Source organism: Dysidea avara, chromosome 7 (assembly GCF_963678975.1).
Source record: "Dysidea avara chromosome 7, odDysAvar1.4, whole genome shotgun sequence".
Taxonomy (NCBI): Eukaryota; Metazoa; Porifera; class Demospongiae; order Dictyoceratida; family Dysideidae; genus Dysidea; species Dysidea avara.
Genome location: NC_089278.1, coordinates 5,235,256 through 5,260,368, shown reverse-complemented (window position 1 = coordinate 5,260,368; position 25,113 = coordinate 5,235,256). Strand labels below are relative to the sequence as shown.

General features: G+C 38.1%; 7 protein-coding genes across 7 annotated transcripts; 3 read left to right on the top strand and 4 right to left on the bottom strand.

The window, feature by feature from the left end:
- Positions 1–79: 79 nt before the first annotated feature.
- Positions 80–2,161, top strand: LOC136259815 (gastric triacylglycerol lipase-like). Its single transcript, XM_066053366.1, has 8 exons — positions 80–448; positions 505–616; positions 672–873; positions 972–1,215; positions 1,265–1,420; positions 1,470–1,541; positions 1,622–1,693; positions 1,830–2,161. Exons 1-8 carry the CDS (start codon positions 365–367, stop codon positions 2,064–2,066), a joined length of 1,179 nt encoding a protein of 392 aa, XP_065909438.1. The 5' UTR covers positions 80–364; the 3' UTR covers positions 2,067–2,161.
- LOC136259826 (THO complex subunit 7 homolog) lies at positions 2,033–9,604 on the bottom strand. The gene is made up of 8 exons (XM_066053381.1): positions 9,487–9,604; positions 9,302–9,428; positions 9,127–9,254; positions 8,990–9,076; positions 2,413–2,470; positions 2,297–2,363; positions 2,177–2,246; positions 2,033–2,128 (listed from the first exon to the last, which is right to left on the bottom strand). Exons 1-8 carry the CDS (start codon positions 9,509–9,511, stop codon positions 2,079–2,081), a joined length of 612 nt encoding a protein of 203 aa, XP_065909453.1. The 5' UTR covers positions 9,512–9,604; the 3' UTR covers positions 2,033–2,078.
- On the bottom strand, positions 9,547–10,900 carry LOC136259823 (synaptophysin-like protein 2). The gene is made up of 4 exons (XM_066053377.1): positions 10,765–10,900; positions 10,402–10,719; positions 10,101–10,268; positions 9,547–9,739 (listed from the first exon to the last, which is right to left on the bottom strand). The coding sequence occupies exons 1-4, from the start codon at positions 10,834–10,836 to the stop codon at positions 9,611–9,613; spliced, it is 687 nt and encodes a 228-aa protein (XP_065909449.1). The 5' UTR covers positions 10,837–10,900; the 3' UTR covers positions 9,547–9,610.
- A 47-nt stretch (positions 10,901–10,947) lies between these two features.
- On the bottom strand, positions 10,948–11,988 carry LOC136259822 (synaptophysin-like protein 1). The gene is made up of 4 exons (XM_066053376.1): positions 11,829–11,988; positions 11,442–11,777; positions 11,213–11,395; positions 10,948–11,163 (listed from the first exon to the last, which is right to left on the bottom strand). The coding sequence occupies exons 1-4, from the start codon at positions 11,892–11,894 to the stop codon at positions 11,041–11,043; spliced, it is 708 nt and encodes a 235-aa protein (XP_065909448.1). The 5' UTR covers positions 11,895–11,988; the 3' UTR covers positions 10,948–11,040.
- On the top strand, positions 11,989–14,180 carry LOC136259819 (synaptophysin-like protein 1). Its single transcript, XM_066053373.1, has 5 exons — positions 11,989–12,143; positions 12,231–12,590; positions 12,641–12,832; positions 13,757–13,922; positions 13,969–14,180. The coding sequence occupies exons 1-5, from the start codon at positions 12,006–12,008 to the stop codon at positions 14,016–14,018; spliced, it is 906 nt and encodes a 301-aa protein (XP_065909445.1). The 5' UTR covers positions 11,989–12,005; the 3' UTR covers positions 14,019–14,180.
- On the bottom strand, positions 14,014–14,990 carry LOC136259825 (sentrin-specific protease 8-like). Its single transcript, XM_066053379.1, has 6 exons — positions 14,826–14,990; positions 14,684–14,772; positions 14,529–14,637; positions 14,370–14,485; positions 14,267–14,320; positions 14,014–14,221 (listed from the first exon to the last, which is right to left on the bottom strand). Exons 1-6 carry the CDS (start codon positions 14,930–14,932, stop codon positions 14,061–14,063), a joined length of 636 nt encoding a protein of 211 aa, XP_065909451.1. The 5' UTR covers positions 14,933–14,990; the 3' UTR covers positions 14,014–14,060.
- LOC136259796 (ataxin-7-like protein 1) lies at positions 14,965–20,872 on the top strand. The gene is made up of 13 exons (XM_066053339.1): positions 14,965–15,238; positions 15,485–15,559; positions 15,614–15,718; positions 15,764–15,898; positions 15,955–16,034; positions 16,088–16,233; positions 16,300–16,337; positions 16,396–16,547; positions 16,600–16,742; positions 19,294–19,352; positions 19,411–19,970; positions 20,042–20,243; positions 20,297–20,872. The coding sequence occupies exons 1-13, from the start codon at positions 15,154–15,156 to the stop codon at positions 20,737–20,739; spliced, it is 2,223 nt and encodes a 740-aa protein (XP_065909411.1). The 5' UTR covers positions 14,965–15,153; the 3' UTR covers positions 20,740–20,872.
- Positions 20,873–25,113: the final 4,241 nt, after the last annotated feature.

Here is a 25,113-nt window from a genome sequence, read left to right as displayed (position 1 = left end):
TACTCTGTAACAATATGTACATCACATCTGACACAAAGTATACAACGGAGTAAAAAGCAGATACAATAATCTTGAATTGTTCAGCTGATTGTATTAGAGCAATTAATTGTTCTATTAGAGTAGTCGAATGTACTATTAGAGTAGTTTAAAATTTTATTCTTGTTATGTACTTCACAGTTATCTGAACATTGAGTGGTTCCCATACTAGGAGCTTGGATAGCTGAGGCATCCACGAGCTTTCAGAAAAAGCCTTTTAATCAAAAGGGCGGCCGCTCCAGACTGAATAACACCACGTGACTGTCACGTGGTAGTCAAGTAAAAAAGTAGCGAAGATCTGGAAGGCGTAGTTGTGGTTCGAGACTAGATGTTGCCATTGCTAATAGCCTTACTAGTGACTGGTGTGTACACCAGTGGTATACACCGTGATCCTGAAGAACACATGAACGCTGTGAGTACTGTTGACCACATAAATTGTAACTGATTGACTGCTAGTAAAATTTGCAGCATCAGCTGATTACCAGCAAAGGTTACCCAGCACAAGACCACTGGGTTACCACTGAAGATGGATACATTCTTGGTCTGCAGCGAATCCCTTATGGTCTGAACAGTAAGACTCGTGAGTTGCCTAGCTAGCTTAAACTATAGCTTACTAGCCATCATTCATAATATAGGTACTTCACTGCCAGTTGTCCTATTACAACATGGTATTCTTGGCTGCAGCACTAACTGGTTGACCAACTTAGCCAATGAGAGTTTAGCATACATTTTAGCTGATGCTGGTTGGGATGTGTGGTTGGGTAACGCTCGTGGCAATACCTACTCTAGGAACCACACTTCACTAAAACCTTCTCATAAAGAATTTTGGAATTTCACGTATGCATTGTCTAACCAGTAGCACACTGGATCCTTCAAAGGATTCAGTGCACTCCTGGTATTACTCTAGTATAATGGTGACACAATGTTTATAACAGGTTTGATGAACATGCATTAAAAGACCTTCCAGCAATGGTCAATTATATTTTATCGGTGACAGGGAAAACACAATTGTCCTATGTTGGCCATTCTCAGGGCACAACAATGGGTTTTGCTGGTTTTTCGACACTTCCTGATTTAGCTGATAAAGTGAACCTCTTTGTAGCACTGGCTCCTGTAGCAACTGTACACCATATCAAAGGGGCACTCTCCTTTATAGCTGGTTACTACAAAGAATTAGATGTGAGTATTTAAGTGATGTCTATTACCTACAATCCAATCCTATATATAGCTCTTGTTTACTTTATTTGGTGACGGGGAATTTCTTCCAGATGATGACTTTAACAAAATTTTAGCTAGAGCGGTGTGTCCTTTGCCAGGAGTTGATGATATATGTGGAAACCTATTGTTCCTTGTGTGTGGATTTGATAAAAAGAACATGAATTTTGTATGTATTTATTGTCATCATAAAGTTGTAGTTAAAGTTCTACTTACAGAGTCGCATACCAGTTTATGCTGCCCACAATCCAGCTGGAACCTCCGTCAAAGATGTGGTACACTATGCTCAAGTAAGTGATTTCACATGACTAAAACCACATCAAGTCAATTGACCTTTTCTTTAGAAGTCAGTAATAATTTTTATTTTCAGGAAGTAAGATCAGGGAAATTTAGCATGTATGACTATGGTAGTGCTTCTGCTAACAAGGCTCATTATGGACAGGTTAATAGTATGTGGTCTTGTCCCCAATTACCCATGTGCTCAATTACACATAAATCCTACAAGCAATTGAGTATATGGTCAACTGGGGATAAGGCAACTGTTGTGGAATATATTAACTCTCACTTATTCCATACAGGCCACACCACCAAATTATGATGTCACCAAAATGACTGTTGCCACAGCAACATTTAATGGAGGTAATGACTGGCTGGCTGACCCAACTGATGTGTCAGAGTTACTACCAAAACTGTCTCACCATGTTTACCACCACAATATTGACTACTATGAGCACCTGGACTTCATCTGGGGGCTAAACGCAAACGTAAAACTGTACCCTCGTGTTATTGATGAGCTAAATAAATATAAAGTTTGATAGTATGTGTAGTTATGTTGTGTCCATTTGAGTATCATCAGATTTGGTTGTGCCTTCTTCATCTACCAATACAGCATAATAGATAAGTTTGGTGGAAGATGGGAACAAACCTTGTAACAGTTGCTGTAGTCCATGTATAGAATGTACTAACAAGTGAAACTGCTTCTTCCTTAAATCAAGCTACACAGTATTGAGTGTTGTTTGACTCTCTACAGAACAGTGTAACTCACTTTACTGTGAAGTTCTTTCTTAGTTGCCTCCAATTGTTTTAGTTTTTGTTGAAGGTTATCTATTTGCCTGTACGTGTTCAACATAAATGATAGCATTAGATTATATACCCACATACTTTTCTGTCTCTTGTCTGTTTGGCTGCTGCTGAATGACCTTGGCTAGTAGATCATACTCTGTAAGAACAACATACATCACATAGTGGACTATACAGCTAGATGCGACATAATAAATTATAGTGAAATTGTTCCATTAGAGTAGCCGACTGTACTATTGGAGTAGTTTCGGGCTTGAAAAACTGAGGCATCTACTATAATAGGAAACTGAACTAATAAAATACACAGAAATTAAGTCAGAAGAGTTTACTGTTGATGAAGCCTGAGACAAAGTACTTGAAGGCAAGAGTTTATAAGATTTGTTACCTTAAAAAGTGACAACATGATTATTAACACAGCATATTTATTGAATGCAGTTACACACACTAATATATTCAACGCAAATCAGTTTTCTATTACCAATCGAGATATTAATTAATTCCATCAACATAGTGTAATTCTTTTTCTATTATGAACTCTTTTTACAAGAATGCATACCGTATTGCCTCAAATTACGGCCAGTCTCGTATAAACACCTGGTCCCATTAAGTCGCCAGGGGTATACAGCATCATAACAACAATAAACGCCAGGTCTCAAATAAATGTCTAGTGCAGTCATTATTTAACAATTCCGGGAGGTGTTATAAACGATGAAGTGAAAAATGTTTTATAGAGTTCCTTTTAAGCTTGAATCTATGAAATATACTGAGGGAAACATCCAGGAGAGTACAACATCAAGGTATGAAGTTGACTCGTGAATGCTGATCAGGTATATCATAGATAATAGAGAGAGCACAAGCGCGGGATAGGTAACCATCATGTTCACTCTCTACTATCTATGGGTATATAAACGTCGGTCTTGTAGTCGCCAGTCTTGTTTAATAGCTGGGATAAAAAGTTGTTGAAAGAAGTAAACTCCCAGGCCGTAATTTGAGACAATGTGGTAGTTTCATTAGAGACAGATGCTGCCATTCTAGATTTTTTTCTGGATAACATGCAATGTTACATTGATGAATGTAGCAGTGGTTTGTGTGTTTATTAGAATCTGAAAATGGTACCTCTTGCATGCTGACTAATTGTATTGCAAACATCATTAATGATATGAAAGTTTTCACAGTTGACTGTAACAGTTGTGTATAGGCTGGTTTCCATATTTCCTAGAAGTGTAAGCCAGTAGCCTGTGACCAACCTCCATGGCCTATGACAATGGCCGAGCCTGTATTTGCCTACAGTGTTAATTTCTATTTACAAAAATGGTCCTGTCTGTGATATACTGAAAAGATTGAACTCCTGTGGTGGCTCTGCACAGTCACCACATATTTTATATGCAGAATCTGGTAATAATTGCAGGCAATGATGTAGTTATATGGAACCATCCTTCAATTAATAGGGTACATATTTGACAAGCAAAACTGCAGGCCCCACAAACAGGATGGCATCTTTACTACTGCTACTTGTTTACTCCACATTCAAGGGGTAAGGTTCGGGGCAGCACTAACTAGAGGTAAGGTTTGGTGCTCTGGCACCACCTTAATTCTAGCTAGTGGAATGGTTCAAGGGTGCAGTCAGTCACAGCCATTCTTCAGTGGGTCTTCACTGGCTTGCTCCTTCTGATGTTGTGATTATGAAAACGGACAGATCACTGTGTCCAGTGATAAATCTCATGTTCCTGAATATCTTAATGGCCAACCAGCAGCACTTCAAGGGATTTGAAGATTGCTAGTATGTTTGGTAGACGTGAAAGATGCCTCTTAGTAGCGCCATTACCAAATACCATGGTCAGATTCACATTAGGAAGGCAACCATCATTTTTCCCCCAAGTCTCACTGTATTATTCTATTGTCAGGAAAAAGGCTTTTCCAACAAAAAAACAGGCTGGCAATACTACCCCCAGAACAGTGATTAGACCAACTCAACACATCAACTACTTAAAAGTCCTATTAGGATCCTTTGCAATCAGAATTTCTACTGCAAAATGGACAACAGAGTATGTGAATGAAATGGGAGGCATGCGTTCAGAGTTTGTTCCTCCAAACCAGCCACCAACTCAAAAGATTATGCCAGCTGGACACCAGATCTATTTGCATGGGCCACCAATGCACTCTAGTTGAACTAGAAGGACTTGGACAGCTACACATTTCACCATAGTAGTGCCCCTGTGGCATTCATAGGAGTGATACCACTCTGATGGAGTGTATAGTATAGTGGACTTCCCACCTGCATCTCTTCAAGCACATGACAGAACCCATCCAATCAAGCTCACCCACTCACTAAAGTTTCTCAGGGAACAACACATAAAGGTTATAGAACGTCTGCTGGCAGGGTGAAGTCAGGAGCTTAGTGGAGCAAAGGGATAAATACAACATATCAGTCAGGAAACATCCAGCCTTCCTAGGCTTCCTGGCAGATCTCCATGAACACAATCTGAAGGAGTGGACACAAATGCTTGTAAAGCACACTCAGTGTGAGGGGGCTTCCACCTCAGCAGCAGAAGGGAAAGGCCTACACATAGCAGATATTCTGAAAATAGCAGATTGGAGCAGTCAACAGTTCCAACAGTTTTACTACCAGTCATTGACTTCAGCTAAGAAGAATTTTCCTCAGACAGTGCTCAGTACTTTAGCCAAAATGCTACTTACAGTTTGCAAGGAATCTGACGGTAACTGTTAGTGCTGCTGTACATACTATTTTGTGTACAAGCTTTTCAGCTATTAAAAATAGATAGGTGACCGTCTCAGCAAAAATGGGCATACTTTACACCATCTTTTGCTTGATTGTGTAGCATTTGAATGTCTCTATTCCTGTAGCCTTAAGGGCATGTGAGTTACAAAAGCTTGTTTACAATGTGATGGACGTGAACAATAGTTGCCATCGTTCCTTGAAACGCCTTCATACTTCTATGTGAAATGCCTACATACTTGTATGTGAATACAGGGCTAAAACTATACTTGCCAAATCATGGTGAAAACTTTGAGCCAAATCCAAACTTTGCACACCAACCTACACACAAGTTATTTCCTCGAATTTAAATTTAGTATAGTCGCTGTACAAATCAATTACTTTGCTCTTCCTACTGCCTAGCTCTATATAACTCCAAAACTTAGGCTGAAACTTTGGTTACAAGCAATTCCTTGATAATGCTGAGGCAATAGAAAGAAAAATTTCCAAACTATGCAGGTTTTGCTTAAATGGTCACTTATAATGGAGTCATGAGAAAAACTTTCCAGTATCTAATCATACTCATACACTAATATGCTATATGTAACTGAATTTGACAAAACCCGGCTTCAACGCACAAAGCTTCGTTAGGGGATATAGCGATTTTAAGTAATCATTGTGTAGTAACTTCCCAGTGTCTACAGCTGTGCAAATAAAATTTGCACCAATTATTCATCTATTTACTAGCTATCACTGTGTGGGAGTATAAGTTTCTGATACCCAAAATATGCCCTGTTCTGGGCAGCTTTTTCGAGCAGGTAATAATATCACAGGTGGTAGTAATAGGGGCGGTGGGTGGGCTTAATATTGGAGCATAAAATGGATCAAGAAGACGAATGAAATCCAGAAGCCAAGTTTGGGACCTCCATGGCCTTCCATGGCCCTCAAATCACTCCAAATTGATTGAGAACACTATTGGTGAGCTCTCGGTGAAGTCCCAGCTCACTACACACCATTAAAACAAAGCCATGGCCATTTATTGGCGCCAATCTTTCACTCGTGGCTTTCACAGGGTCGGAAGAAAGCTGCTACAGAAACCAGACTTGCCAGTCCTGAAGGAAATACAGAGTGGAATATGATAGTGTATTGGACCAACAATCCATTTCTGGTAAAAATGTAAGTTTGATTTTGTGTGTGTGGAAGCTGGGTTATATGAAATCCGGTCACATATACTGTTTACATATCACAGCAAGAAGGTTATTGGGTTGCAAGAAGTTGAAGTACATGAAATGAATTTCACAAAATATAATTGATTTCATGAGGGCCCAAGGGACCTGTAGTTAAATAAAAATCATGGAATCCAACACAAATCACTTGGAATCCCAAAATGGAAACTGGAATCTCTGATAACATGGAATTTTGACAAATCTCCAATTATTTCCATGTTTTTTATAAATTAGTGTCACGCACGTTTGTTTACGATGCAGTAAATGTAAACAAATTTGTCGCCATTTTTTAAATAGTAAAACCACCTTCATACACCTATGCACAAGTGACTGCAGGGCTAAAACCATACATTGGTTGATCTGCCAATCATGGTGAACATTGTAAGCCAAATCCCAACTCTGTAACGGAAGTTATGGCTGCGAATGTAAGCTCCTGTAGTTTATTTTTATCTCACATGCTGTCTTGCAATCAGTTTAGTCCCATAAGCACTATGCATGTGTCTCAACATGTTTGTACAGGCAATAGTACAATTTTTAACATGCATTTCTGATCTGGCAGTGATCCAATTAGCCTGGATGCCAGCCAAGTGCATAATTTAACCTTTGGCCTGGAATGCCACTTTGGTTCTTAAAAACAAAACATATTTTATGTAAAATACGCATTTTGACATACAAAACTTGGGCTCCTGTTACTCCGTGTAGGGACCACCTATTCCTTCGTGGTTTGCATTAAACTACTCACGAAGTATAGATCTACAACATCATATAACTTTTACTAACCTTCTCTATTCCGTCTCTCATTTGTGACAGGTAGTATTGTCGTAATTATTGTCTTAGAAGCAGCAAAAATTCTTTCAAATGCAGACTCGCCTTGTATCACACTCGATCATGCTACAATGCTTGGATAAAGCTTAGGGTATTATCGATTAACCACAAAGTAGCATGGTTCAAACTGTATATTCGTAGGATATTTCATTTACGAGATATATGCGTTTGAACGCATGCGTGTAATCAGAGCCACTATAGTGGCATTTGCATTTAACGGAACACTATTTTACTTAACTTTGGGGCCAAAAAGTGCTAATATATGTGACCGGATCTGCGAAAACCCAACACAATCATGCAAGCCTAAATTTACAGTATAAAGCACTGAATACATTGGGTGAAATACTTGCGTATTATTGAAAAAATTCCGTAAATTTTTTGAATGCCTCTTTCTTGGTGAAGGAAGGGACTAACAACAAAACCCTGGATATCATCTTATTTGCCTGCTCAAGAGGAGTTTGAAAATCTTTGTTTTGTTGCAGTACACCCAAGGATACGTAAGTTATGAGTGTTTGTTTACATCACATCGAAGTGATTGTACACAATCAATTTTCTTCACAAACTTTGCCTTTGCATGCAGTGAACAAGGATAAGTAAAGGAAAAACTTACCCAGTAATTGATTCCCTTGTTCATGGTGAACACGATGGTGAATATTTTAGCTCCGTACCTCAATCTGTTGGTAAGTTACAACCGTTTTTGTAAGTGCCTGTAATTTATTTTCCCTATACCTGCTGTACAAATTCATTTTTCTGTTGTTGCTACTTTGTAGGGCCGTAACTCCTAAAGTTGTTGGCTTATGAGGCTTAAATTTTGCCAGAGAGTACACTTGACTAAGTAGATTAATAAACAGGAATTCGAAAAAATGAACGATTGTGTCGGGTTTTCGCAGATCCGGTCACATATATAAAGCTATATAAGTAAATTTTAAAAATTTAGAATCAGGAACCTTGGTTTGGAATCTGGTAACTTGGTGAAATTTGGAATCTTATACACAATTTTTGGGTGGTGTCAGTTCCTTGCACTCATCGTCCCTGTATATTTCATCTCAAAAAAAAAAAAAAATCCAGGTAGACCTGATACCAAATGGAATTTGGAGTAAACAGTGGCTTTTTAAATATAGATGGTCATGCCTATTGTCAAACTTTTTTGTGTGTAATTTAGGGCTGGGACAAAGCTTCGAATGTATTGTGGGTTCGAAGGTTAGGTAAGCTTCGAATTATAAAAGTATCCTTCGAAGCTTCGTAATGCACTCATAGTCCACCAAAGAATTACAAATGAATGTTGTTATCTTTATTGCAGCTGCTTATTCCTTTTGCATGATCAATGTTCGTCTCTTTGCAATCAATCTTCATGTGCCACACCCACTTTTAAGCCATCGTAGTTCAGCTTACTACCATAGTTGCAGCCTTGAAATGCCTTATAAAGTGATAGATAATACATGGAAAACGTACTTTTAGCCATTGCTTGTTTATCTATGTATGATTGCAGTATAGCGGACATGCCTATTTGCAATCGATCAATCGCGTCATCCAGAACTGCTGCTATGCACTTTCCAAATGCTTACAAACTTATTGAAAGATAAAACTTAAGAAGGATGTGCATAAATACAAGAATACCTGTAACTTGAAAGTTAACACCGAAGCTTTGAATGTTCGAACATTTTATTAGCAAATGTTCAAAGGTAAATTTCAATATTCGTCCCAGTAATTTATTGGAGGGGTAGATTGTGCAATAAGACAGAAACACTAGTGTTACATTTGCTCATTTCATAGCAAGCTATAGTAACTATTCCCTTAACACAGCAGGTAGCAGCAAATTTTCTTTACACACTTACCAATATGAGAATAACTGTATGGGACATATCACATGACACAAAAGTGCACACATTACCTTGACGGTGTTGGCGAATTTCTTTTGCATTTGTAAATTCTTCTTTGTATGTAGCAATACTTTTCTGTGCAGTACCAATCTGTTCCTCTGTATACAGGAGAGTTAACACACAAACACAACTCCAAGAATTTATTCACCTATTTCATGACAAAGTTCCTTGTATCTCATCATTTCTAGTCTGTTCATTTCCATCACTAATTGTGTCTTCTCAAACGAGAATTCCACTTGTGACAGAGTAAAAAGCATCTTTTGGTATGTAGTTTCACTATTCATGGATATTACTACGTGTAACTGATGTCGTTTTTATGCTACCTCTCTTCAGTTCCAGAGTCCTTAGCGTTGCACCATCGCATAAACGTCTTCAACAATGAGTTTATCCTACGATCGTCCCCGCTCGTTCCTTCTGCTTCAAACAACAATCTTTTGCGGATCACATCATCTGCGTTTATAATATGTAATCACTACTACTACTACGTTTTTATGTGCAACAAACGTACCTTCGCTCCCCACCGTATCTGCCATTCTTTTTAATGATCACCACATGCAAGTTTCAAGCATGAATGTGCAACAATTAGAATTATTGAAATAATTTGTATTTCATTCAATTACATTACATCAAAATCACTGGATTTGTTCATAGCCTCCTTTTCTTGTTGTCATTTTACCTGTCAAGTAGTCATAAATTAAACTTGATTTGAATGTCCACCAGATGGATAACATCCACAAAACCATAGATACATATCCAAAGCCCTGTAACAAGAGTCAGCATTGACACCATCTATCTCAAGTGTCTTCAACTTGGATTAGTTGTTTCACAGTGAAAATCTCAGGCCGGTATGCAAATAAAAATATAAACAGACAATACAGTACAAAAGGAGTGCAGAATATGTGTAGCTAACAAAATACAAGCAGGGGGCATGGCTCAACACACAGCATGTGCAATTTGTAGCCATAGCGGTGTGAAGATATTCAGCAATTAGAATACATGGTTCCTGCTCAAAATTTACAGTGATGTTTTACCCTAGTGTTTCACAATGAAACTTTATTTTTCAATCTACAAAAAAGGTGGGCCTGTGAAACAACCAATTAAGTTGAAGTGGCCTAAACTCACAATAGCAACAATAGCTTGTGCAAAACTATCATCATCCCTTGAAATAAATTCTTCATCAATGCAAAGAGCATTATCCTTAATAAAGTCTTCCAACTGTATAGATCCAATCGTCCACACCACACTCACTACTAGCCATACAATCATCCACAAAACTGAACCAAAAAAGTCCTACAAGTACAAACATGAGAGTATAGTACATATTGTATACTGTGCAGGAATCATGTACGTATGATTATACACAACACCATATACTCTTAAACAGTCAATATAGTGAGGTCAAATTTCACATGTTGATGCTTACAGCAAGGTAAATGATATTTGCTGTCTGCTCGTGATGCTTCCACTCGTGGCTCTCACTCAGTAACAAATAAACACAAATGGCAACTACACAATACATGACTGATATTACTCCCCATGCAAGAAATGACTGGGCCATGCCGCCATAGTCTCTATCATAATCTAGTCTTGACAGTTTGCCTTCATGATGAGCTTCAAGGTAATCAAATGGAAAATCAGTTTTATAGTAAACGATACTTTTGTTGCTAGAACTAGCACGACAATGCACTATGGTTTCTATTTTGAATGCTGATGTGAGGGAGAAGGCGACAAGAGCGGAGACCTGCAAGCGACAGATGACTCAATGACTCATTTCGTAACTGCTTACCAACTCCACTAATCTGAGTATCGCTTTAACGCTAACTAGAGCCCGCCAGCTAACTTTAATCCCGGAAAGCATTTTCCACGTGTTTGAATCCAAGATTTTCGCGCGTTGTAAAGGAATTTAATTTGCAAGATTCCCTACCACTCCGCTACTCCAGCGAACATTTCTCGATTAGTGCACATCATAGTTTTATAGCTCTAGTTAATAGTACGTAGTGATCACAATTACAAGAGCAAAAACACCAGCAGAGATATATCCACACTGCATAAACGTTTGTGTCTAATAACTTTCAGCAGAGTCACCTCCTCTACGATTGCCTCTAAACTTCTGCCAGATTATAGTGTCAATCAATACCCACCAGATGTGACAGCCCCAGACAAACGTGTTCAAGAATCCAAACACCTGAATAAAATAACAATAAACAGTAGGATTGTAACAAACAACAGCTTACTATGGAAATGTTGGCTTGCACAAATGTCTGATAGTCAGCATTGTATGTTCTTATACCTGCATCTTCCTGATTACCACAGGTAGAAAAGCTTTCCAGGTCATCTTGGAGGTTGTTTGATTCAGCAGCCCAAACGACTGATAGAATAAACCACATCACAGTCCAAAATATAGTCAGCCCAAAATCCTACTCACAACAGATCACAGCACATAAACTGCACATACACACTTACAATGATGATCAATATATTATTGATTTTCACCAACTCCTCAGTAGCACTGAATAGCATGTACACTAAGACTGCCACAATACAATAAATCATGGAAAGAACACCCCAGGCAACGAAGAACTCCGCTGCTGTGCTATGCTCGTTCTCTGGATTACGGTGAAATTCCCTGGTTTGTCCGCTTCCGTTCTCCGAAGAGGATAACACCGATGTCACTTTATATTCGTCGTATGGATAGCTTGACTCCACAGTAAAGGAATAATTCGAAATATCTGCAGTACAACTAAACTTGTTCTCGACGGTAAACCCGGCTGTCAGAGAAAACGCCAGAATGGCCAGTACCTGTTTAATGTTTTAAAATGTACAAAACACCATGCGAGGTTGGTTACCCACAATTTCTACAATCCTCAAAAATCCCTTTGCTTGAAGAGGAGCCTTCCAGTGTATCTCGTATGCCATATCCACTTGACGTTAACACGACTGAGGAGTACAAACAAGATGGACCGTCACGTGCACACTCAAGAAACAACGTCTGCGCGGAGAAAGGAATTTTACACGTGATCACTTTTTATGTCAAGCGCCTGTTGGATTTATCTCGGGATTTACAGATTTAAAACACTGAAAATGTGGAAGCACAATGTTGGGCCGATTGAAGTTAATCTCCGCGTGCTACTTGAGCCAAAGGGCATCCTAAGAATTATTATATTCGTACGTTTTAAACATTATAGCTGTGGTGTATCATTGGTGTATGCTACTGAGAACATGAAACCTGTTAACGCCCACTATTTGCTATAGGTGTTGTCAATCATCACGTTCTCACTCACGGCCGGATTTAGTTCATCTGACAATACCGAACAATGCACGGCTATTGAAGATGGCAGGACTTACACAGTTACTATCAGACTGGAGTTTCAATATTCGTTCCACAAGGAACGTTTTGATATTAGCTACCCATCAGATATCTCAAATACGAGCTCAAATGGCACTTTTGAGGAGATTTCCTGTAGTTCTAACTTTGATAAGAATTATAATGGTGGTGCTGAGTTTTTTGTGGCAATGGGGATCCTGTCAATGTTGTACTGTCTGCTTAGTCTACCAGTGTATATGGTGTTTGTCAATGACCAATGGAGCTATGGGAAAATAATAGCTAACTTTGTAAGTTATTAATTCACTGTCTTTCACACATTTTGCTTTTCTATTACTAGGACTTTTTATTATCGGCTGTATTCTCGTTAGTCTTTTTGTTGGCAGACATTGTATGGTCGGCTCAAACTGCTCTTCTTAAAGATTATGTTGATGATGAGCTAGAGAGACGATCTATTTGTGCAATTAGACCAATCTGTATTGACACACCCACACATGAGACAGGGTCGTTCCTGCAACTAGACATATCATTGGTTAGTTACTCAAAGGTGCATGTGTGAATCAGGGGATCTACAGGTATTTGGGTTGTATATAGCTCCCAACAAAACTGAGAAGCTTGCTGGCCAGGAAAACTTCTTTACTACTTGCTTCTCATGCACAAAACTAAATATTATTTGGGATTTGCATGCAAGGGCAGGGGAGGTCATTACTAAAGAAAGTTCTCCTAACCACAGCTTCAGCAGGCTACTTAAACTTTACTCTCGACTTTATTGCCTTTTTGAGGTGCAAGAGATGTTTCATGTTTGTATAATGATAGCATATGACAGTAATGAAACTTGAGGCGGTTATGGTGATGAGTGATGCAGGCAGAGAAGCCTTGACAGGTATTTTTGAAAGTTTTAAGATATATGTCAATCGACTCTAGCACTGTGAGATTACTGTTAAAGAAGCCAATTTTATTTGCATTCCAATTTTATCAAGAGTATATAATGGGTATGCACTTGATTTTATGCAAGGTACACAGGGAAAAAATTGAAGCCCAAACTCCCTTATATTACCACCAAACGATATGAATGTGAATTCACACCATTTGTTAGGACATACGTTTGATACTCTGTCCCAGTAATCTGTATACACTTTTTGATGTCTGGGTACACAAGCTTCGTTTAGTGAAGTTTATATAATAATAGTCACCTGTTCTCAATCCATGTTTTTTTCTCCGCCCCCACACGAAAAGAAAAAAAAAGCAGTCTGGGCACGAGACTAATCCCATATGTGGGTATTATAAGCAAATCATAGTATCAAAAAAAGTTTCTGACAAGCCATTGCAAGTTTATTTATTTTGCCAACTACCAGTCTCAAACATAACTATGTTAACAACCATTACTGAAATGGTACCAACAGTATACTCTTAGTGGTACTGGTTCAAACTCATTTATTGTTGTTACCCCCTGCAGGTGTTTGGTTGGCTCACAACAGTGGTATGGGTGTGCACACTATGGTTCTTGTTCAAAGACACAACATTTTTCAATGATCCTAAAGCTCCTTGGGCAAGATTTCAGAAAAAGAAACAGGAGGCAACCCCAGATGTCCAACAGAACCCAGTACATGAAAGAGCTGAAGGTAAATTAAATTACTTCTAGTAGTTAACTTGATGTCTCCTTTACAGAAGCTATGGAGTCACCCCCTCCACCAAGTAGCGATGGTGCTGATCTTTGATTCATCTTGTTTTTATTTTTTAAAGAATTTGTGACTGCACTATCACTTATTAGCTAGTTTGTGTATTGTATCCCTAGTTTCTGACCTCCATTTCTTAATGTAGTCTGTGGTAATAATGTTGAGCACACTGTATTCGTCTTTTAATAATTCCTTCCTACATAACACCTCTGCAAAGCATAAGGTATACACTCCACAGTCGTGAGCTGAAAAATGAAGGAAAATAAAATCTCTGATATGTCTACTCTTACAGTTGAGTTGTTGAGGGGTTTGTTCATAGCTGGTGAACTTGGGGGTTGATGCAGCTATGCTTGTTGAAATAATTCACAAGTTGTAAACTTGAACATGGCTAACCTGATATGAAATGAGTCAACTTGTTGGCACAGCGAGTTGCAACAGATGTGTTCATACCACCACTGGAATCATAATGAGTGAAAGTATTAGTAGATCGACGGAAGACAAGGAGGCTCCTGAACACTTTTAATGATTACAGTATCATTTCTTGCACCTCACCAGTGTGATCCTCCAGCTTGATGGACTGATTCACTGTTGTTGACTGCTAAAAATATTAGCTCTTTCTGTGGCAAACAGAGTGGCTCCAAAAATACACCAAGATCGCTGGCTAAAGCAACTGACAATCACAACAACATTTGTCATTAACTAAACACCTTCATAAAGTTTTATCAGCTGCGTGACGTCTGGCGTGATGAATTGCACGTCTTGGGAGAAACTTTCAAATATTTCCTTTTCCATGTACCTATTAAAAATGGGGTAAATCCCTAATAGAACACACGTGTTGTAAAATCTCACTCAAAATAGAATCCCAGTATCTTGTCATTGAGCCAACCAGCACCTTCTAGCAGATCTACGTCAGATTTTTTTAGAAGAGAGTCGTGGTAACTCAAAACTGTCTCCATCCCGGATACTTCTTGCGGATGCCAAACTCTCTCCGTGTTATGTTAACTAGTAAATCCTGGGCGTACATCCGTATCTCCTAGAGGAGAAAAAGCTACGAAAAGTGGTTCATCTTTGAAGAATGGTGATTTCAGTATCTTCATAGCGGAGTTTCAATTATATTATTTGCCGTGTGCAAGAAATTTCTTCTTGTTTTGATTTTTCGAATTGAAGTCTTTAAAATATGGAGGGGGGCAGGGTCCCTCCAATCCTATCTCTCGATGCCAGCTCGTCATGGGCCAGTATGGAGATTAGGATTCAAGAGCGAGGTTAGTTAACTGTGTCTAGGCCAACTAGCTAACCTGTACTAGCAATAGTTTGTTTACGGCGGCATATTTGCTCTTCAACCGATGTCACCTATGTCTATCTCGTTGTGTCTTGGTTGTTCAATTTATTTTTTTGTTAACAATTAACGACACTTTAGTAGTTATTAGTGTTTCTATGTGATTCGTTAAGTGGTTATCTTAACCGTAGTTCTAAATAATGCACCCTAATATATAATTATGTTTATATAGTTGGAATGCACAGACAAGAAGATCCAGGCCCCCAGACTCCTCTCTCCCCAACTACATCTATACTACCCAGAGAAGGTGCCAACTCATACAAAATGCTTGTTCTTCATTAACACACAAAAAACATTTTAGACATGAGTATATATGGTTCGGTGCCATCCACTGATCCTATGCAGTTGGTGGTGTGTAAATGGTGTGGACGAGCAGTTAAAGATACAGCTATGCTTAGGCACCAAGGTATTACATTTATGTGATGTCATGAAGTATATGTGATGTACGCAGAGCTACATCACCCGACTGCAAAGAATGCTCCTCTGTTGCTTGACAAGATTACTCACCCTTCTCATACTAGTAGTAGGAATGCGCTTGTCAAGGAACAAAAGGCTGAGAGGAAAAAGAAAGGCTCCAAAGGGAAAGGTGTGAAGTGGTGCATAAAATTTATGACACCATGTAGGTAATTTTTTTGTCATTAGATCATTATGACCCAGATCGTCACTGTGGAGTTTGGTTAGTGGATGAGAAACGAAATTGCCTTAGATCACTTACTTGTAAAGTATGTGTAGTCATGTTAGTTGTGTATGGCTCCTGACATACCACATGTAACAGTATCATTCACTAAGCTTACGGAGACAAGTCAAGGATCGTAGCAAGCCTTTCGATGAGCTCCTGATGTTGCACAAGGAACAAAAGAAGGGAAAATCTTTAGCCCAGGGGGTGGTTAGTTCTCAGCCTACGATACAAGGAGCCCAACCGTAAGTATATGATGGCATTGTGATGCTGAAATTTTATTATTTCTTTCTCTCTCTCTCTCTCTCTAGTGTGTCAGACAGCATACAAGTATCAACGTTACTTGATAGTACGTAATATTTGTTGTATTCAGATAGTTTGAAAAAATAAATTTTTCACCTAAATAGGTGCTGCTTTGCCATCCTGCCAAGTTCCACCAGCATTTGCAGAGTTATGGGTAGAAGAATCGGATATGAAAAGAAAAGATTCTACTACCGCTCAACCTTCCACTACTACTGGATCTCTGTCTCACTCGAGCACCCACCCCAAGCCACTAGCTGTTAGTTAAGCTTCTTTTAGCAGTTTTGTTTTAAAGCAGTATTGTGTTGTAGTGTTGTAAGTGGCGAACACGTGCAGCAGGTGGAGGACATTTGTTGTTTAACCGACAGCAAGACCAACTTTATACCTCTCTAACAAAACTGGCTACTGGTAATGGTGAAGATTCTGTTAGCAATTCTATGACTGTGGCACACAGGTACAGCTGTAGTGTAACACTAAGAATTAAGTACTACAATACCTCCACCCTTACTTCTAAATTTTTTTATGACATGATACATACAATAGTACTATATAGGATAGTAAAAGTTTGCTTTCCCACAAAAATAATACATTCAGCCCTACAATTCCTTCATGGTGACTTGGCGACATAAACAAGCCCAAACATGTCTTTCTTAAGTGTGACCCAAAATGTTTCCAATAAGGATTTTAAAACAAATTTATTCAGTGAAATTTTCTACTGACTAGTGCCACTACAGGCTTGCTTTTTTTCATGGTTACATGTTGCTTCAGCCTGACATGTGCCTTTGGCATAGTACAATGGATGCGACTCCCTTTATCTACCTTTGTTCTTTTTGCTTGCATGCGAAGGTGTCAATTCGCAGGCAATGCATCAGTGGCTTTGTTTGTTGCCTATCACGTAAGAATAAAACATGAGTATGTTACACAAACAGGTTAACAAACACATATAAGGTTTGCAACCTACCAAAAATCAAATTTCACCATTGGCTGCATCAACAAAAATTAAAATGGCTATAGCAGTTCATTATTAATTGTTGGCACCATTCATGAGAGAATTTAGTTGAGAAAACTATTGCGCTTCAGCTCAGTGAACATTCGATCATGAGGAGCTTCATATCAGTAGCTTGGGGCAGTAGGTTTAGCAAGGTAGTTATTGCTTTACATCAATTGGATCCAGCAGAGATGTTATACTGAATTGAGTGGTGCAGATGTAGCAGCTATCTCTTTTCAAAACATATGTAATAGTCATAGATATACAGACTAGTACCCAGGATTGAAATCATCTCATGTGAGCCCATTGACTTCAATACATTTACGTTCACCAGATCATTGTTACCCCCTTCGATAAAAGCGGGGTAGTGAAATACGCCGTTCACAATGTGTTTCTGTAAAATTTTAATGTGTGAGAATGTTTGTTTAATTGTCCGTAAGCCTTCTTCTCAAAAGGGGGTGGTAAATTAGCAGTAGGGCCTGGTTTGTAGGTGTCTCTCTCGATGTGGCTGGCCGATACGTAGCCACCATTATCGAAGGAACCAGACTTGTACCGTATGGCAACTAATTATTAATGTTTTGGAAGTAGTCACAAGAGTACAACTAGTCTTCTGTGTGATAAATTTGAAGATATATTGCTACTTCCGGTAACAATGATCCGGCACGAAAAACCGGGTGATTCCAATCCCAGGTACTTGTCTGTATATCTATGTGATATTCCAACTTTCTTTTTACTTCTGCTAGCTACACTGTGCTTTAAATTTGCCATAATGAGACATTCATCATTGTACAAAATGTTGTGTCAAAATTTACTAAGGCAAATATTTTCAACATTGACATTTTCATAGGGAGTTTGTAAAAGGCGGAATAAGGAATAACGGAATAACTCGCATCACAACGAATGGGCATTTATATGGCTTATGCAATGTTAGGGTGATTGCACTGTTACAGCTGTGAACTCATCCCTCGTAGATATCCTTACAATGTAGGGTGATTGCGTGTACTGTTACAGTTGTGAACTACACTGCTTCGTCGCTCATAGCCGTCCTAGCGAAGTGATTACTATACGCTCTTACTACTACTGTATGTAGCTAAGTATCATTGCGCTAGCACAGCTAGAATATACAGTAGTTAGCTATTAGTTTCGTTTTAAGTCTTCATCCTTCCAGTGGAGGGATGAAACGAAACGGCTGTCACACCCCCCTTTTGCTCGCGACATTGGTACCATACTTTACATACAGTAGTAGCTAGTAAGAGCTATAATCAAATGTAATTTTGCACTTCGTAAGCGGGTACTGTATGTTAAGTATGGTACCAACGTCATGAGCAAAGGGGGCGTGACAGTTGTTTCGCTTCATCCCTCCACTGGAAGGATGAAGACTTGAAAACGAAACTAATAGCTAACTACTGTATATTCTAGCTTAGCTACATACAGTAGTAGTAAGAGCGTATAGTAATCATTTCGCTAGGACATCTATGAGTGACGAAGCAGTGTAGTTCACAGCTGTAACAGTACACGCAATCACCCTACATTGTAAGGATATCTACGAGGGATGAGTTCACAGCTGTAACAGTACAATCACCCTAACATTGCATAAGCCATATAAATGCCAATTCGTTGTGATGCGAGTTATTCCGCTATTCCTTATTCCGCCTTTTACAAACTCCCATTTTCATAGGATCATTCAAGGGGATGTCACCTAAAGTGCAAATTGAATCCCTACGTAAGCCCATAGTGAGGTGTCTGTTAGCAGAATTCAGTTATACACTCTGGTAATTTCCTTTGTGCTTAAATCTAGTAGAGCATCACTAAGTTAAGCCATCCCTACTAGCTTTTGAAGTTTTTTTCTCCTTAAAATGCTAAGAAGCAGTGATTAATCTTTCTGATCCAGCTGTCAGATCAAACAGCCTGGAACAGGGACCAAATTGGAGAAGGTGCCCCACTACTTTTGGGTCGTTGGGCCTTTCAAGGGTGGAGCTGATAAAAATAAAATTATGGTATTATTTTATTTTCACAGAAAACATGTGTTTTCTTTACTACATGACGAGCAGGAGAAGCGAAAGTCAATTGTCTCCAGTACGTTAAGTTTACTCTGATGTATCTAAGAGTGTGATATATTTTATATCACATATAGGTCGCAACTATCAACTTAACAATTTCCATGTACCCCCGACCAACAGTAATATGGAGCTATTGTTAGAGAGATCATCACGACCGACTCATAATAGTAAACAATCATTTGATATTAGATCTCCCAGTGCTAGTACTTCTATGGGCGAATCTAGAAGTTTTCAATTTCCTTTTCCCAAATGCACAGCAGAAGAACTGCACATTACAGAGAAAAGAAACAGTATGGTTGCTCCAGCTAAGTTACCGAAAACTTCTAAGAAAAGACGAAGAAGCAGTAGTGAACAAAACAATTCTGCTGCACAGTCATCCTCAAGAAGTAATAGTATTTCAGTATCACCTTTTGACGAGTTAAGAGATATGTCACAACCTTTTATATCTCTGGCAGACATTGCTTGTCAAGCTGCTGTGACTATGGTTGCAACAATGACAACCACCAACCATCAAGTGCAAGACAATCGCTTCACTTTCCCCACTAGTGTAGAACAGCACCCACCAGTAGAAATGAACAAGGAGGATCAAACACTACCAACCACACCAGAAGACTTTAACTCTATGATTAGCAAGGTAATGTGGGAGATACCCTGGTACAATTCCCTGTTGAGTGATTTAAGATTTTTTATTTATTTTTTTGCTAGATGGTACAACAGCAGCAGCAACCTCAGGCACTGCCATTACCTCCACCTATTTTGTTCAATGGCATGATTGCTGGCACCCCTGGTGGTCTCATTGCTGCCATGCCACCTCAACCAACTGCAGGAACTATTCCAGGAAATGTCTTATCTTTGCACTCTACTACACCAACAGGGCTATCTCCTCAGGTAGCCCAGTTCAATCCAGGTGAGTTTAGCTACCAGGCCATCTGTGCATTTACATTACTGCTTCTTTGTTAGGAAACATGGCTGTGAGTCCTCATCAACTCTTCCCAGGTGTTATACCTCAAGCATCTTACCATGAATCACTTGTAGACAAACCACCACATTCTACACCAACTCTTCATCAGTATCTACAAGATCGGTTCGCTACTAGACAAATGATCAATTTCAATAATCAGCACAGTTCGTTTTTTGTACCCAAACAACCAACTAGTTACCACCCTCACTCATTTAACATGTTGAACACAAGAAGGACAGACAATAGTAACGCAAACTGTAATAATTACCTGCAGGAAGAGGACAGTAGCAGCAGTAGCAGCAGTACTTGTGAGAGCATGCTGGAGCCACTATTACAATTTGCCGCTTCGTACTCGTCCGATGACAAGCAATCTGAACTCAGTCTTTTTGACTCTAAAAGCAATAACTTGGAACAAATCTCAGATCAACAACAGGTTACATAACAGATGATATTTTTCTTTGCTTTTTTTTCGTTGTTACGCATATGCAACATTATTTAAACACATATTTTGTACCACACTAACGATAGACTTTCTATTGTCTTTTTTAAAACAAAAATCCCCTTGTTTACATAAATGATGTGATCTGTTGCTGAAGCAGTGCGGGGTATGGCGTCATACGCGAAATCCATGCAGATGCTGGGCTGTACACGTCACTTTCGTGTTTATCAAGTATATTATCGTGTTCGCTGAACGAGGGTGTCTCGTGTCCTGCCAGACTGCACTTCCGTTTTATTCTTTTCTGGGTGCAGAAATTGATGTGTGTCTACTCGAGTAGTGCATGATGCTGTGACGGACCATTTGCGACCATGAGTTTTGCATAGCTACATTCTTGTTTGATATGTACTGAGACCAAATTCACAGGTCTGTGTTCATCAGTTAACTGAATACAAAAATAGCCAAGCTGTGAAAAGGGTGCGGCCTTCCGGCAAAAGCCTGGTTGAAAAACAAAATCAAAGCTGGCGGCTGCAAACTTTATATTATGTGTGTTGGATTTTATGGGGTGCCATTTGTACCAAAATTGTACAAAAATGCCTTATTTATAAACTATAACCATACTTTATAAATCAATGCACTACTTTATAAATCATGAACATATACTTTATAAATCACATGTATGATTTATAAACCATATACCTGATTTATAAATCATTGACATACTTTATAAACTATAACATTGATTTATATAAATTATACATGTGATTTGTAAACTATAACACTTATTTGTAAAGTATAAACACTGATTTATAAATTATAATATTAATTTATATATCAATGTACTACTTTATAATTCATGCGTATAGTTTATAAATCATGTGTATAGTTTATAAATCATACACATGATTTATAAATCAATAACATACTTTATGAACCATACATGCATAATTTATAAATCATCATTATGATTTATAAATTGCACATGTCAGATTAATAAATCATAAGTATATTTTACAAATCATCATCACAAGTGACTTAGTTTGGTTATTGTTGTATTTTATAAATCATTGTCGTACTTTATAAATTTAACACATACTTTACAAATCACATGTACAATTTACTTTTGTAAACTAATACTATGATATATAAATCAATAGTGTAATTTAGTAGCCATATGTTGTTGTTTAGTATCGATAGTTACTTATATGTGTATCAAATGTAAAGCATTTGTGGTATATGATCCAGCACAGGATTCAGCACACTTAGTACAGGCTTTGGCAGCTGTTGTGAGCACTTGCACTAATGAGAGCAACCCAGCAAAGTGGAGTATATCACCATTACCAATGCCCCTGCCAGTAGTTCCACCAACTATGCCACTGTTCTCACCAATTATACTGCTGTTGTCACTGGCTGGCTTGAGCCCAAATCCTACACCGTGTAAGAGTAGCCAGCAGGAGTGGCATAATTAGTGGAATTACTGGCAGGGGAGTTACCCACAACAATGACAGGGGCATTGGTAATGGTGATACTCCACTTTGCCGGGTTGCTCTCATTAGTGCAAGTGCTCACAACAGCTGCCAAAGCTTGTACTAAGTTTGCTGAATCCTGTGCTGGATCACATGCCACAAATGCTTTCCATTTGATGCACATCTAAGTAATATTGATATGAATTCTAACTATCGATACTAAACAACAACATATGGCTACTAAATTACACTATTGATTTATATATCGTAGTATTAGTTTATAAAAGTAAATTGTACATGTGACTTGTAAAGTATGTGTTAAATTTATAAAGTACGACAGTGATTTATAAAATACAACAATAACCAAACTAAGTCACTCGTGATGATGATTTGTAAAATATACTTATGATTTATTAATCTGACATGTGCAATTTATAAATCATAATGATGATTTATAAATTATGCATGTATGGTTCATAAAGTATGTTATTGATTTATAAATCATGTGTATGATTTATAAACTATACACATGATTATAAACTATACACATGATTTATAAACTATACACATGATTTATAAAGTAGTACATTGATATATAAATTAATATTATAATTTATAAATCAGTGTTTATACTTTACAAATAAGTATTATAGTTTACAAATCACCTGTATAATTTATATAAATCAATGTTATAGTTTATAAAGTATGTCAATGATTTATAAATCAGGTATATGGTTTATAAATCATGCATATGATTTATAAAGTATAGCTATGTTCATGATTTATAAAGTAGTGCATTGATTTATAAAGTATGGTTATAGTTTATAAATAAGGCATTTTTGTACAATTTTGGTACAAACGGCACCCCATAGGATTTTGATGACCTGCACGACGGACCTACATGCATGTATGTAACTGTGTAACACATATGTCTTTGGCTCTGTGAAGGCCGGGAACTAACGGTGCGCGTACCCAAGGATGCAGCCTTGCCAAGCAAACGCGCGCCGTATTTCCTATTGTTGCTTCGTTAACAGGCCTTTGCTATTCATCACCACTAATCAACGATCCCCAAAAGTTGTAGATCCAGCTGCACAAAAAATGTATTGGAGATCCACCAGACCATTTTTTTCTCCGCCCCCACACAAAAAGAAAAAAAGCGGTCTGGGCACGAGACTATATAGAGGTGTCGTGTGGCAATGTTGTACATGGAGATGCCACTGTATTGGGGTGCTGAATGTGTGCAGCCCTATTACCTTGAGGACTCTTGAATTGAAGGACATGCACGGATAGATTTTTAATGAAATTGTTACAGTTGTAACACGGAGATTTGACATTGTACACAATGTTGTCATATGTCCCAGGGTGGGACAACTGTTTCATGTCAATTTCTCCTGAAAAGCTCCACCTATGCAGGGAAGGGAGGGTGGTAGTGGGGAAATATATTGATAGTTGCATAGCAATCAAACTTTTAGTTGGTTACAAGGGATGTCCCCAGCTCAACATTCAGTTTCTGGAAGGCAAATGACAGCATCCAACAGTACTATCAAAGCACAATGTTTCATGCAGCCAAGAAAGCCCACATAACTCAATCCTGAAACATGAGCCCTGAAAAAGTTTGGCTTAATTTCTTTTAATTTCCATTTTGGGGGCTTAGATTATTCTTTTCACACAATTTACAAAATATAAAATGCAAATGTGTAGCTCGATTTTCTTTTTAAATTTTGGTGCACTTTAAGAATGTATTGCAACAAAATTATGTACCACAAATCTGTTAAATAGTCCATAAAGTTACAGACAATTATTTGCATTAAAAATTTTGTCACAGGTAAACCACTTGTGGGAATAACTTTAAAATTGTTATGCGCATAGGTTAACCATCATATATATAGCTCAAACCTTTTGTGGTTTAAAAATTATGTTAACAACTATAGAGTTACAAGTTGCAAGGTTGAGATACTCTAGAACAGTTACCGCAGGGTAAAAGGGGCCTCCATACTGAACACCTAAAGCCTTAACCACTGAGCTGCTGCTATCCACAGTCATTTACCTCCCTTTGTAAATGAAAGTTTTAGGTAAATATAGTAAAAGTTTATAATCTATGGAAAATCTAGTTGTTCTAGAACTTTCTATGTGTGTTCTATTAGAAATCCTCAAAAAAAAGTGCTATCTATTAGAGTATGGAGTTGGCATATTATAGCCATTTTGGTATCGACCAGTACTGGTAGTACACTACCCACTCGTGCTAATGATCATCATCATCATCATCATCATCATCATCATCATCATCATCATCATCATCATCATCATCATCATCATCATCATCATCATCATCATCATCATCATCATCATCATCATCATCATCATCATCATCATCATCATCATCATCATCATCATCATCATCATCAATCATCAATCATCAATCATCAATCATCATCATCATCAGTGCTAATAAAACTTGTGATACAACAGGTTGGAAATCGTATTCTGGCATAAAAGGTGCAGGATTTGTTTTGTTAAAAGTTGAGCAACTGCAACTTATCACGTTCACATTAAAAATTGAAATACTCTTATAGAACAGTCACTACAAAATTTATCCTAATGGTATATCATGCATACCTAACTTGGAAGGAATTTAGTTTGTTGTAAAACACTAATGCAAATAAATAAATACAGGCACTATATTAGCCATGAGCAAGCAAACACAAAGCAATTATCAGGTTATTGCATAGATCTTTTGGCTTTGGTATCAGATCGGTACAGGCATTTTTCTGTATTGGTAGTTTATCTTATATATTGTATCTATAGATAAGAAGAAATTTGTGCAAATGCAAGCCTCAAAGCCACTTTATTTAAAATACAAAAAGAAGTAAAATCCATGAAAAAGCACTACACATGCATTGTTGATATAATTATT